Source organism: Nannospalax galili, unplaced genomic scaffold, assembly GCF_000622305.1.
Source record: "Nannospalax galili isolate Female #2095 unplaced genomic scaffold, S.galili_v1.0 scaffold525, whole genome shotgun sequence".
NCBI classification, from domain to species: Eukaryota; Metazoa; Chordata; class Mammalia; order Rodentia; family Spalacidae; genus Nannospalax; species Nannospalax galili.
The window spans coordinates 2,021,440-2,034,703 of record NW_008353937.1 but is presented as its reverse complement, the minus strand read 5'-3'; the positions used below and the strand labels follow the sequence as shown (position 1 = coordinate 2,034,703).

The 13,264-nt window shown below is 48.6% G+C and overlaps 1 protein-coding gene across 2 annotated transcripts; it reads left to right on the top strand.

Annotated features, from left to right (window-relative positions):
* The first annotated feature begins 5,325 nt into the window (after window positions 1–5,325).
* Window positions 5,326–8,251, top strand: Chrac1 (chromatin accessibility complex subunit 1). 2 transcript variants are annotated; one of them, XM_008851067.3, is made up of 3 exons: window positions 5,326–5,666; window positions 7,026–7,152; window positions 7,665–8,251. In XM_008851067.3, the coding sequence occupies exons 1-3, from the start codon at window positions 5,409–5,411 to the stop codon at window positions 7,766–7,768; spliced, it is 489 nt and encodes a 162-aa protein (XP_008849289.1). In that variant the 5' UTR covers window positions 5,326–5,408; the 3' UTR covers window positions 7,769–8,251. The 2 variants fall into 2 exon arrangements, 1 of the variants encoding a protein (XP_008849289.1); XR_003846782.1 differs by lacking the exon at window positions 7,665–8,251 and having other exon boundaries at window positions 5,326–6,387.
* The last annotated feature ends 5,013 nt before the right edge of the window (window positions 8,252–13,264 follow it).

The window sequence follows — 13,264 nt, the reverse complement described above, 5'->3', positions numbered from 1 at the left end:
CTCCGCCTCCCCAGCACGTTGTCATGCCCAACTTTTATGTGGGTGGTGGGGATGGAACTTGGTCCTCATGTTTGCATGGCAGGCACTTTAGTAGCTAAGCCATGTCCCCAGCCCCTCATTTTAAAGTTGCAGTTGGTGTGCATGTGCCTGTTGAATGGAGATTTCTAAAATAATGGAGTGAAAACATAAGTCCTGAAAGGCAGATTAAAGGAAACGTACCTTCAAGATCAAAGGAGACTTGGCTCTGTCTTTTTGTTTTGATTCAGTTTGGGGGTTTTATTTTACATTGATTTTATGTATTTTTTATGTGTGCATACACACATGTGTGTTCCACCACGTGGGTCCTGAGGCTCCAACTGAGGTCATCAGGCTTGATGGAAAGGGCCTTTACCCACTAAGTCATCTTGCCCATCTGGCCTTTGGTTTTGGTGTTTTGAGAATGGATCTCATGTATTGATGCTGACCTTGAACTCCATATATAGCTGAGAACTGTCCTTGAATTCCTGATCCTCCTGCCTCTACCTCCCCAGGAGCTGGGACTGCATCACCATGTCCATGCATGTTTTCAGTGGATTGGGATCATGTGACATTTATGGTGCACTAGAAATACCCCAAAGGAACACTTTCATGTTCAATTTTTGATGTTTATAAATGCTGCAATTTACATCTTTTACATCTACTTAAGTTAAAAACATTTAAATGTCAACAATTGCCCACTTGATAATACATGTATTTTTGAGAATTCCTTAACAAGTCTTAAGGTCAGTGATGTAAAGACACCTTTTCAAGGAATGGACCTTCAGTCCAGGAGAGGGTGGTCAGCGGCAGCAATGGTGATGAAGACTTAGAGGAGGGTTTTACATACATATTTATACTTACATGAATGTATGGAATTATTTTTTGGTCTTTTTAGACAGGGTCTCCCTGTAGCCCCAGCTGTCCTGGAACTCACTATGTAGACCAGGCTGGCCTTGAACTCACAGAGATCTGCCTGCCTCTGCCTCCCAAGTGCTGGGATTAAAGGCGTGCGCCACCACACCTGGCGAATGTATGGAGTTTTAAATTACATTTACTTATGAATTTATAACTCATACAAAAGATGCAAACTTTTTACTGATCAGATAGCATTCTGATCAGTAATCTTTACAATTTTTATTGAATTTATATATTAATTTTTTGTGTATGTGTGCAGGTATGCACTGTGTGGCATGTGTGTGGAGGTCAGAGGTCAGCTTACAAGGAATCAGTTCTCTCCCTCCACCATGTAGGGACTCAGGGATCAGACTCAAGTCATCAGACTTGGGGGCATCTTTACCTGCTGAGTCATCTTTCAGGTTCCTGATGATAAATCTCAATTGTCCACTTGATTAATTTGAGAGACACCTAGGTTAGGGGAGCTCACCTCTGTGCATGTGAAGGTATTTCCAGAGACAATTAGACTTGCTCTGATCAATGGCTTAACTCACCAATGGACTGAAAATTCAAATAGACTGTTGGGAGGAGGTGGAGCCTGGCTGGAGGAAGTTGGGGTCTAGGGCCTGTTTTTGAAGGGTGTAACTTGGCCCTGCTCCCTTCCTCTTTCTCTCTTTCCTAGCCACCGCATAAGGTGAGCAACTTGACTCCACTACATGCTCTTGAGGACATGAGGGTCTGCCTCACCACAGCAACGAAGCAAACCAACCACAGGCTGAAACTTCTAGAACCTTCTAGAACTGTTAGTCAAAATAAATCCTCCTTCGAACTATTTCTCTCAGGTATTTGTCACAGCAACAAAAAGTCTCACACAAATATATACATACACACATAAAATTGCCCAACAACAAAAGACAAATAATTCCTCTAATCACAAACAGAAGGCACAAGCTGGGAATGGGCAAGGAGGGGCCCAAAGCTGGCAGAAGGGGTGGGAGCTGAGACAGTTAAGGGGAGGCTTGTCAGAAGTATGCCATGTCTGGCCTGGTAGACATAAAGCCAGCCAGGGGCATGAATTAGGGGGCCTTCCTGCTTTAGAAAAGTGAGAGCTGCCTGGGGTGCTGAGCTTAAGAGGCAGGAGGATTCGGATCACCTCACCAGCTACTCCTGGCTTGGGCTGCCTGTGTGTTTCCCCAGTGACCACAAAAGGCAGACATGGTCAGTCAGTACAGAGCCACTCCGGCCTAGGGACAGGGAGCTGGGTGGGGATACTGCAGGAAAGGAGTGTGGGGCTGCGGAGATGGCTCAGTGGGTAAAGTTCTTGTACAACAAGCACACGAAGATCTGAATTTGATCCCCAGCAGGTGTGACGGCACACATTTGTAATCCCAGGACTGGAGGGTCTGAGACAGACAGATCTCTGGGACTCACTGGCCAGCCAGCCTAGCTGAATCAAACATGCTCCAAGTTCAGTGAAAGGCCCCATTTCCACAGTCATGTGTGCACATGTATGTGCACCCCACAAAAACCACGCAAATGTGTACATATGCCACACACAAAGCAAAAATGTATCTATGATTCCAAGGCCCAGATGTGTCTCCTCCAGTCTAGAGAGGCCAAAGCCATGGTGGATCTGAGATATGTGGGCCTCACAATCTCCGCCACAAACGGTCAGTCCGCCACAGAAAGCACCTCAGACAACAGACAGGGTGCCCAGCACTTACAAACGACGTGATAAGGAGAATCTCAGATTTGTATTTTATGTATAGGAGTGTTTTGTTTACATGTAGGTAAGTGCATCACGTGCATGCAATGCCTTGCAGAGGCCAGAAGAGGGTGCCGGATCCCCTGGAACTGGAATTATGGAGTTAGCTGCCCTATGGGTGCTGGGAATCGAGGAGGCACTCTGACCTGAGGTGAGGAGCATGTAAGCACTTCACAAGGGGCTGGAGTCCTGGATGAACAGGACTGTTGGACAAAACCATGATAACCTTCAACACAACAGTGGCTTCCCTTTGCCCTAAGGTACTGTTGGTTTCTGAGACTTAGGTAGGTATTAATTGCTGTAAACATGGAACTTAAAAGCCTTACTCTTTAGGTGCTGCTAAAATTGACATTTTGTCAACTGCTTAATATGTAACTGTGTTCTACGTATGCTTCTGTTTAAAGACACGTTATTTAAAATATATTGTTGCTCAGGTCTGTAATCCCACCTACTCAAGAAGCTAAAGGAAGCCAGGTATGGTAGTGCAGGTCTTTAATCACAGCACTAGGGGGAAAGAGGCAGGATGATCTCTGTGAATTTGAGGCCAGTCTGATCTACATGGTGAGTTCCAGGCTAGCCACTATTTACAATAGTCACTATAGTAAACAGCTGGGAGCTGCAGCTCTTTGAGAAGCCCACGCCCATGCTCAAAGGTGTGTCTTGTTTTCTTCCAAGCACCCTTCTTTCTCTTAACCCTGTTGGTACTTAAGGCTATATTAAAATAACCATATTCCAGGCCTGTGAGATGGCTCATCAGGTAAAGGCACCTGCCACCAAACCTGACAACTTGCATTCAATCCCAGGTACCCACATGGTAGGAGAAGAGAACCAACTCCCACAAGCTGTCTTCTGACCTCTATGTGTGAACTGAGGCAAGCATCCATCCATACACAATAAATGATTTAAAATTTTGAAATAGATCTTTAGTAAACCCCAACTCTGCTTCCTAAAGTGGCTAATCCTGAAATTCTTTTGTGCATCGAAGCCACGAATCCATTTCGCCTGAGTTAAGGTCTGTCAAAATCTAGGGGTATGCCTCAGGCTGCCGAGGGGGACAGCGGAGAGCTATGTTTCCTGTGCTTATATCCCAAAAGGGTAACATTTCTATGAGGGGATGTCAGCAGGCAGATCTTGGAGATAGTTACAGCTGCTCTAATTAAGGTGGTACTGGCTATAATGTTCAGAAGACAGCAATCCAAAACATCTTTTGCAGTTGTTTCCCTGGGGCATTCAGGGATCTGACCCAAGGAGGGGAGTCAATGAGATGAAGGCTTTGAGGGAACAGCGTACTCTAGCCAGGTGGCCCCCTCCAGGAAGGTTAGTCACAGTATGTGTGAAGGAGGGCCTCATCTCAGGCAGGCGGCAGGCTGGCCTTTCCACTGACAAGACAGCATGTGGGGACTGGGATTAAAGGTCTCCATTACTGCATCCTCTCAACTCTTTCCATCCTAGTTGCAGGGACCGAGCTCTCCTGAGTCATTCACTGTTCTAGTTTCATTTTGTTGCTGTTACAAATATCATGACCAAAAGCAACTTAGGGGAGAAAAAGGGTTTATTTCAGCTTAGGTTACAGGCCATCACCGAGGGACGTGGGGCAGGAACTAAAGCAGGAACTAGACAGGAACCTGAAACAGAAGCCATGAGGCACTCTCGACAGCTCACTCAAAGCCCATGCTTGGTTCCTGGTCTTATACTGCTCAGGACCACCTGCTGAGGGAACGGTGTTGCCCACAATGGGCTCTCCTACATAGTGAACAATCAAGGCAACCCCCCAACCCAAAGTCCACAGACCAGTCTGATTTGGGAAATTCCTCAGTTGAGACTTACTTGGATTCTAGGCTGTGTCAGGCTGACTGTGAGAGCTATGGACAACAACCATCAACTGTGACTTCAGCTAACACGAGGCCTGCAGCCCCGTTTGCCAGAGGATAGAGAAATCAATCTCTAGGCCATCAGAGAAACTGGCTCAGGCTCTCCGATGCATCTGGCAGACAGGTTCAAAGCTTGCCGTTAATCTTCTGCAATCTCTCTAATGCAGTCAGAAGTCAGCTCATCCCACAAACCTGTGACCATCATTTTTACTGCAACACTCACCTGGCTACCTTACCTTCAGCTGGTTACTAAGAGGTAGAGTCTAGGCGGTTCTCTATGGACAGGTGAAGTTATAGAACCTTTTTTTTTTTTTTTTTTTGGTCTTTTTGAGACAGGGTTTCCCTGTAGCCCCAGCTGGTGTAACTCACAGAGATCCGCCTGCCTCTGTCTCCAAAGTGCTGGATTAAAGGCCTGCCCAGCTACCTCTTTTCTTTCTCAAAAGTACTTTATTGAGTGTGTAAGCGTATTGCCATGCATGTAAGCGCACCTCTGTCGCGCAGGTGTTGGACCCCCTGAAGTGGAGTTACTGACGGTTGTTAGGCGCCATGTGGGTGCTGGGAATGGAACCCAGGTCCTCTGTGCGAGAACACTTGCCCGTTCCTATAATGTGTCTGACTTTACTTATAGGCATATACAACTGTGCATATGTACAAGATGGTAAGTAGAGGGTTTCCCTAAAAGTTCAATTTGAGACCAATCTGCCTTTTTGCGCATGAACCCCAAACTAGTTCAGACTGGTCTCCCCACTCATACCAGACACAGCAAGAATATGGTTGAATAGAATCTCGGTTTAATGGTCATTTACGGCTTTTGAACAAAGGGGTTTGTGCGGCCGAGGGCCCAGGGGCGCAGCGGGGGCATGATGAGCTGGGATAGCCTCGAGCGCCAACACCCCTGCAGGGTACCACGCGGCGCAGCGTCTGCGCAGGCGCGGGTACGCGGGGCATCATGGGCCGCGGAGACCCGGAAGATGGCGGATGCGGCCGTGGGGAAAGACAAGTGCGGGGAGCAACGGCTCGTGTCGCTACCCCTCTCCCGCATCCGCGTGATCATGAAGAGCTCCCCCGAAGTGTCAAGCATCAACCAGGAGGCGCTGGTACTCACGGCCAAGGCCACGGTGAGCGGCGGGCATGGCGGCGTGAGCGGAGGGCGCGGACCCCAAGGGCTCCACCGCACGCCCGGCCTTTCGGCTGCCCAGCGGGGCCGCGCGCCTTCTTCTTCCCCTTCTGCGCCTGCGCGGCCTTGGCCCCGCCCACCCGCTCGCTTCCGTTGTCCTCTGCTCTGCTTTCGCCCCGCCCATCCTCTCACCCAGTCCCGGCGTTCCCTGCGCTACTACCGCCTCTCACGCCCCGCGTACCGCGTCAGTCCCGCGGTGACCCGTTAGCAGAGCGCCCAGTGTGGCTCCGTGTGCAGGGTGTTCCGCGTGCGGGCAGCTCCACGTGCCTTCCGCCCCTCTACCCGCGTAGTAGTGCGGGCTTTGCGAAGCTTCCACGCCACTGAGTCGACCTGTACCCGAAGCTCAGGCTGTGCTTACTGTCAGCCCTGGGTTCTGTGGGGTTGACTAAGTCTCGAGCATCCCGTGGGTGCTGTGTGCATAGACTGGGCCTCGTCCAGCTTGTGCGTGGCCCTGGGGCCCGTGGTCTCCGTTCTGTTTCCTCTCCTTGGCCCTGGGACAGCCCTGCAGGGGCTTCTCTGAGCTGACCTCGGTCCGGGGGTTGGGAAGGGTCCCAGCTTGGGGTTTGGGCCACGTAGGGCGTCACCTTCTGCTCTGGAATGACGATTTTTACTGAGCAGCCTTCAAACGAGGCATTCCAGGAGACAAAGTGTTCCTGACACAGGTGTGTTGCCACACGTCTGTGTGGTCCACACACCTGGGAGGTGGAGGCGGGAGCGTCTCCAAGGATTCCAGGCCAGCTCAGACCAGACTAAGACGTTGTCTCAAAAGCCCAAACACACACGATGTGTAGAAATAAAGACCTGAGCCTTCCGGATAGAAGTTTTCGGTGGTTTTTTGCTCTATTACAGAGACCGGTCGTTAGCGGCCTCGCACCTGCGCGCGCGCGCACACACACACACACACACACACACACACACCCCGTACAGTCTTAGTTCAGACTGGCCTTGAACTTCCTGTGTAACACACACACTCACACACACACACACACCCCGTACAGTCTTAGTTCAGACTGGCCTTGAACTTCCTGTGTAGCCAAGGCTGGCCGTGATTTCCAGCTCCTGCCTCGACCTCTTGAGTGCTGGCGTGGTACCCGTGCACCACTGCACTCTTCCTAAACATGCTCAGCCAGAAAGTGCCTACCCCTACCCACCCTGCAGCCTTGACAAGGCATGCTTTCTGACCTCATCTCTACCTTCTGTAACTTGAGGAGCCAAGATAATCCCCGTTTCCATGTGATCTTAGCTCAGGTCTGTGGTAGCTCTCCAGGTCTACCTTTCATTTGGTTTTCCTTCCACTCAGGAACTCTTTGTGCGGCATCTGGCCACCAGTTCCTACAGACACGGCAGTGGGAGAGCAAAGAGAGCCCTGACCTACAGCGACGTAGCCAGCACTGCGCAGGAGGCCGAAACCTTTCAGTTTCTTGCAGGTACTTGAAACATGGTTAAAAAATAGTAATTAGAACTTTTTGTCCCCAGTTCTCTCTTTGACTTACACACTAGCTGTCTTCTCTGACCTGGCAGAGAGGTGTTTCTGGTCTTCCCTGTTGGAGGTGTTATGTAGCCCACAGGAGCAGAACTAGAAGTCAGCTGTACACAGATGCCAGGCTGGCCAGGCTCACTCAGGGCTGTCTGCTTGCCCAGCTCCCTCCCCACCAGGCCAACAGAGCAGTGTGCTCAGGGCTACAGCTAGAAGGAGAATCACTCCAGCCCAGGGGTCAGCCCAGCCTTTCTTGGGTGGGTTGGGTGGATTGGGCTGGTCTGTACATCAGTCAGGAAACAAGTGCTACTTTCAAGTGCTGCCTCACCCGGAAGTGTAGCTAGATTTCGGCTTGTGTTGGAAGCTATTCTAGGGGTCAAAAGAGGAACTAGAACATCTTGAAACTTGAATTGTATTCATTGTTCACCATGACCAGTTACTGATGTAAGCTTTGTTTTTAAGATATATTACCAAAGAAGATTTTAGCCAGTAAGTACCTGAAAATGCTTAAAGAGAAGAGGGAGGAGGAGGAGGACCAAAGCCAAGAGGAGGAAGCATTGTCCTAAGGCAACAGAAGACCTTTAAGTCAGCCTCGTGATGATGCTCCTAGACGAGGGCCCAGCTCTGAAGTGACGCACTGCGGCTGTGGTCTCACATCCCCAGGCTCTCAGCATGGTTGCATTCTGTCCTGATATGCAAAGGACTAGACAACAGCCTCTCTGACAGGCCAGCCAAGAGGTCTCATCCTGCCTAGGAGGGAACCCCAGGCAGATGGCACCGCTGAGGCTCTGGGTGCAGCAGCAAAGACTGCTGCGTGTCCCTTGGAATGTGCAGGTGGATCTGGAGTGCCTCAATACAGCTGTGTACACAGTTGCCTGTATATCCTGAGATCTTGCAGACATCTCATTGTTTTAGCTAAGATGTAGCATTCCGTGCTGCCTTTGAATTTTTGTATTTAAAAAACAGGGCTGTTCGTTTTTTTTTTTTTTTTTTTTTTAATTGTACAGAAATCTGGTTTTCCTTTTCCATTAAAGGTCTGTTGGCATTTTCATAGTGATGTGCTTACTTACTGCTGTAGTTTGCAGGGCTCCTCACTCTCATATCTTGCTTCCTACTGAGAAGTTTGTGAAACTTTAATGTGAGCATTTCTGGCTGGGGATATGTAGAGTGCATACTTAGATTCACAAGGTCCTGGGACTGCACCCCAGCACGAAAACAACCAGCAACAAATAACTACCGTTTCCAGAGGAAAACACGAAGTCACACTAACCAAGTGGAATTGAGAAGAAGTAACACCTCTGTGTGAGGGTCCCCAGAGTTGTGCCTGGAGCTGGTGCTCAGCCCTCCGTTCTGTACCTTCCACTGGTCTCTTACTGCTGAGATAGAGCCAGTAAGTCTTCTTGTTTACACAATGATGTTTGCCATCTGTTTTTTCAGTACCTCTAAAAAACCTCATTTATATGCAGTCAAACCACCCTCTGGTCTATGAAGTTTGACAAATACATAGTTGGATTTTTGTTTGATATTTATTTTTGTTTACCTGCTCTATGTAGCCTAAGCTGGCCTAGTACCTGTGACCTTCTTGCCTCCGCCTCCCAGGTAGCTGGGATTTGAGGGGCATGCTACCCTGCTGGTTACAAACAGGTAGTTTTGTTTCAATTTATTTTCATTTATCGATTGATTGGTCTTTTTGAGACAGGGTCTCCCTGTAGCCTCAGCTGGCCTGGAACTTGCTATGTAGACTAGGCAGGCCTCGAACTCAGAGGTCCACCTGCCTCTTCCAAGTGCTAGGACTAAAGGCTTGTACTACCACGCCTAGTGATTTATTTATTTTTTATGTGTGAGTATTATACATGCATGTATGTAAGCGCACCTGGAACTGGAGTTACAGATGGTTGTTAGCCATGATGTGGGTTCTGGGAACCGAACCTGGGTCGTTTGCTAGAGCAGCCAGTGCTCTTAAACACTGAGCCATCTCTCCAGCCCCATAAATAGGTAGTTTTATAACAAATTGGTACACAGAACAGTTCTATTACCTAAAACATTCCCATGCCACCTGTAGTTAGTCTTGTCTCCATCTCTAATGACCACTGACATCCCCCCACACACCTTTTTGTTTCTGAGATGAGGTCCCTCTGTAGCCTCAGCTAGCCTGGAACTTGCTATGCAGGCCAGGCTGGCCTCAATCTCAAGAGAGCTGCCTGCCTCTGCCTCCCTAGCACTAGGGTTAAAGGCCCGTGCCACCATGCCTGCTCCCTTTTGTTGAAAAATGATTGCAAAATAAAACATTTAGAAGTCCACCTTTGGTGTACAGAATTGTCAAATGCAGTCACATGGCCACCACTGTTAAGACAGCAGTTCTGTTCACCCACTGAAAAACCTCTTGCTGGCAACTCCATCTCCATGTTACCCTGGCAACCTCTAAGCTGCCCCCTGTCCCAGTAATAGGAGTCAGCCAGGCTTTTTGACAGAACTACGAGAAGCAATGATTTGATCCCAAGGGCTGCAGAACGTGAAGAGTACAAACCATTTGACCCGCAAGGTGTGCTTTGCCGGCTCGTCTTCCAGAATGCCATACAGACTCAGGGTATACACCATGAGCCTGGCACTTCCATCTAGCACAGTGTGCTTGAGCGTCCCTCACGTGCGGCCAGCAGCTGTCCTTTCTCAGAATTGGTGAGTCAGACTCCATTGTCTGGACATTGTGAATTTCCAGTTTGAGGGAAATTATACCTGAAACCCTCTAATGCTTGTGCATAGGTTTTTTGGTTTTGTCTTTTTGAGACGGTCTCCCTGTAGCCACAGCTAACCTGCAACTCATTATGTAGACCAGGCTGACCTGAGATCCGCCTGCCTTTGCTGCCACAGAGCTGGGACCACGGGCATGAACTACCCACCACACCCAATCTTTTTTTGAGACAGGGTCTCACTATGTAGCCCTGGCTGGCCTGGAACTCAAAAGATCAGCCTCCTACTGTGATTAAAGATGTGCGTCACCACACCCAGCTCAGGCTTTTCCTTTTGTGATCAGATGTTTTTTACATGGGGCAGTCTAAAAACTACAGTGTCAGTCTTTAGTGCTATGTGATTATTAATGATTTCATGAAGGCTAATGTTTTTCTGGACTTGTGAAAAGTGGCTGCATTTTCATTGAATTCTCATAATTTAGTAAACACCCAAGCTGTACAGAGAAGACTGTGGCAGGTCAGGTTCTAAGACCACCTTAGAAGTGGTGGGAATGGGGTTGAAATGCAAGCCAAGCTCGTTGATGTAATCCCACACTTAGGAGGCTGAGGCAGGAGGATTGCCACTAGTTTGAGGTCCACCTACATTACATTGTAAGTTCCAGGCCTGCCTGTGCTACAGAATGGGGCAGTTTCAGACAACAAAAGCCTATAACCCCAGTGCTGGAGAGACAGACAGGCAGATCCTTAGGGTTCCGCCAGCCAGCTAGTCTTGCAGAGTGGGTGGATGGACTCCAGGTTCAGTGAGACCCTCAGCAGGCTAGGTACTTGCTGCTGAGCCTGGGCTTGATCCCTGGAGCCCTTGTGGCAGAAGAGACCTGGTTCTTCCAAGTTGTCCTCTGAACTCCACACTTGTGATGTGCCCCATGTACCCCACAGAAATTACAAATAAATACAATAATAATTTAAAAAACCCAAATCTTTAGTCCCAGCACTCAGGGCAGAGAGAGGCAGATCTCTGTGAGTGCACGTACACTTAGTGTGTGGTCTAAGCAACACAGCAAAACCCTGTGTCAGAAAAACAAAACAGCAACACGATAAAGAGGAAAGTCTTTGAGAAAGTCACTTGACATTGACCTCTAGACTCTACATGCAAATGCACACCCCACCCAGAGGAAGGAGAAAAGAATCTAAGACTCCAATAGACCACTTAGCTTAAAAAGCTTGAGAATTCTCTGCCTGGAATTCAAGGCCCTTGACCCTGTCTTGAGGGCCACTGGGACTTTGCTGCATCAGTTCCTTATCCTGCGTGGTCTCTCAGCATCTCCCCCAGTCAAGCTTTCTCTTAAATCTTTCATAATTCATGTAACACCATTATGTACTTGGTATATTTAGGTCTCTCCAATCAGGTCAGGCCTCCTTCTGTCACTCAATAAAGGATGGTGAACAGGATGCATCAAGGTTGGGCCGTGGTATGTTTCTCAAGTTCCACTGGCTCGTAAGCATTCTCATTTTGACTAACATGATACAGGGCTAGTCGGCACAAAGGTGCACTGGGTTTTGGAGATACTGAGGGGTACAGGTTTCTGTATTTATTACAGAGTAATTGTATCTTTTTTCATTGCTTTTGAACTTTTTTTGAGACAGGGTCTTCCCTGTAGCCCCAGCTGGCCTGGAGCTTGCTTTGTAGACCAGGCTGGCCTTGATCTCACAGAGATCCACCTGCCTCTGCCTCCTATGCCTGGCTTCAGAGTAATTGCATCTTGATTTGATTAAAAACAAACAGAAACTGGGCTGGTTGTGGCGCACACAGGAGATGCTGAAAAGGTAGGTACAGAGGCTGGAGAGAGACGGCTCAACAGGTTAAGAGCGCTGACTGCTCTTGCAGAGGACATGGGCTTGGTTCCCAGCACCCTCGTGTCTGGTTCCAGGGGATGTAACTCTCTTCTGGCAGCCAAAGAAATTGCACACACATGATACACTTATACATGAAGGCAAAACACACACACACACACACACACACACACACACACACACACATATAAACTAAGCCTGGATCAATAGACCAGAATGTTAAGAATTCTTGCCTATTACTGTTGTGTGACAACACATACATGACAAAGCTTGGTCTGCAGAGCATGGTGCACGTCCCAGGAACCAACCATCAGTTTTCACAATCCCCCCCCCCCATCTTTCCCAGCACCACCTGTTCTTTCCAGATAGACAGCAGATGTCAAAATCAGCCTGGAAAGAGGCCTCCAGGGACATGAGAGCCATGCTGTTTGTTATCAGTCAGAGGGTGGAGAACCAGGATCCAGTTCCCACACATCCTGAGCCCAGGGCCTGGCTGACTTAGCTGAATGGAACACTTCATCCTGTGCTGCTGCTGTGGGGACACTCAACTCTTCCCATGCCACAGCATGGCTGTGATTCTCAACCCAGCCCCAGGTCCTTGGTAATGGCTGTCTCTGCTGAGCCAGGCTATCCTTTGGGAGCAGTCCCTGGCTCTGCAGAACAGGGCCATGGACCCTTCCACGGGGTTTTGTGGTACTAGGAAACTGGATGGAGCCTGTATGTTTGGCAGCAGTCATGGGAGGCCGTGAGTAACTGGACACTTTTGGAGGCAGCTGTAAATATGAGGAATTTATTTTTTTACTGACATACTATGAGGCAAAACAAAGTTGACACCATACAAAATAACTTTATAAAATATTCATGTCGTATTTTTTCAGATTTACAGCATTCTGTTAGGGGCTATGTAAGGAGGTGAAAACACACTATGCCAAACTTTTAGTATTAGTTTATTTACACACAGTAAGAAACAAAACAAGTAACTGTTAGGTTTTCCATGAATTTATTGCAAAAATAGTGCAAACTATTTAACCTAGTAAGCTGTGAACACAAACTTCAAAGGACCCAGCTAGGCTGAAACACCACAAGAGAGTCTAGGTGCCTCAGCATCTGGCTGTCTTCACCAGCTGTCCTGTCCATGCAGACCACCCCACGGGGCAGCGTGGGTGAGTGCCGAGAGAGGACGCCAAAGCTGCTGCTCCCAGGGCCAGGCTGACCGGTGGCCGCAGGTGGGCAGTACCTTCAGAGTCTTGCTACTTACTCAACGGCAACCCTCGAGGTCTGTGTGGAAAAGTTAAGACGCCACGACTTTGAGCTTTGCATTTAAGGTAGCCCCCATGCCCTCAGGTGAGGTGGAGAAAGGACTCAGAAGCAGCACTAACAGAAAGGATCTGAAGGGTACTGTCTGCTGAGAAGCTTAGTGCCCCTTTCCTCAGGTGTGCTTGGGGGAAGAATGCTAGTGCAGGGCGACCTTTGAACCAGATAGTACAGTAAATTAAAATATACTCTTTCAAAAAGATACTAATT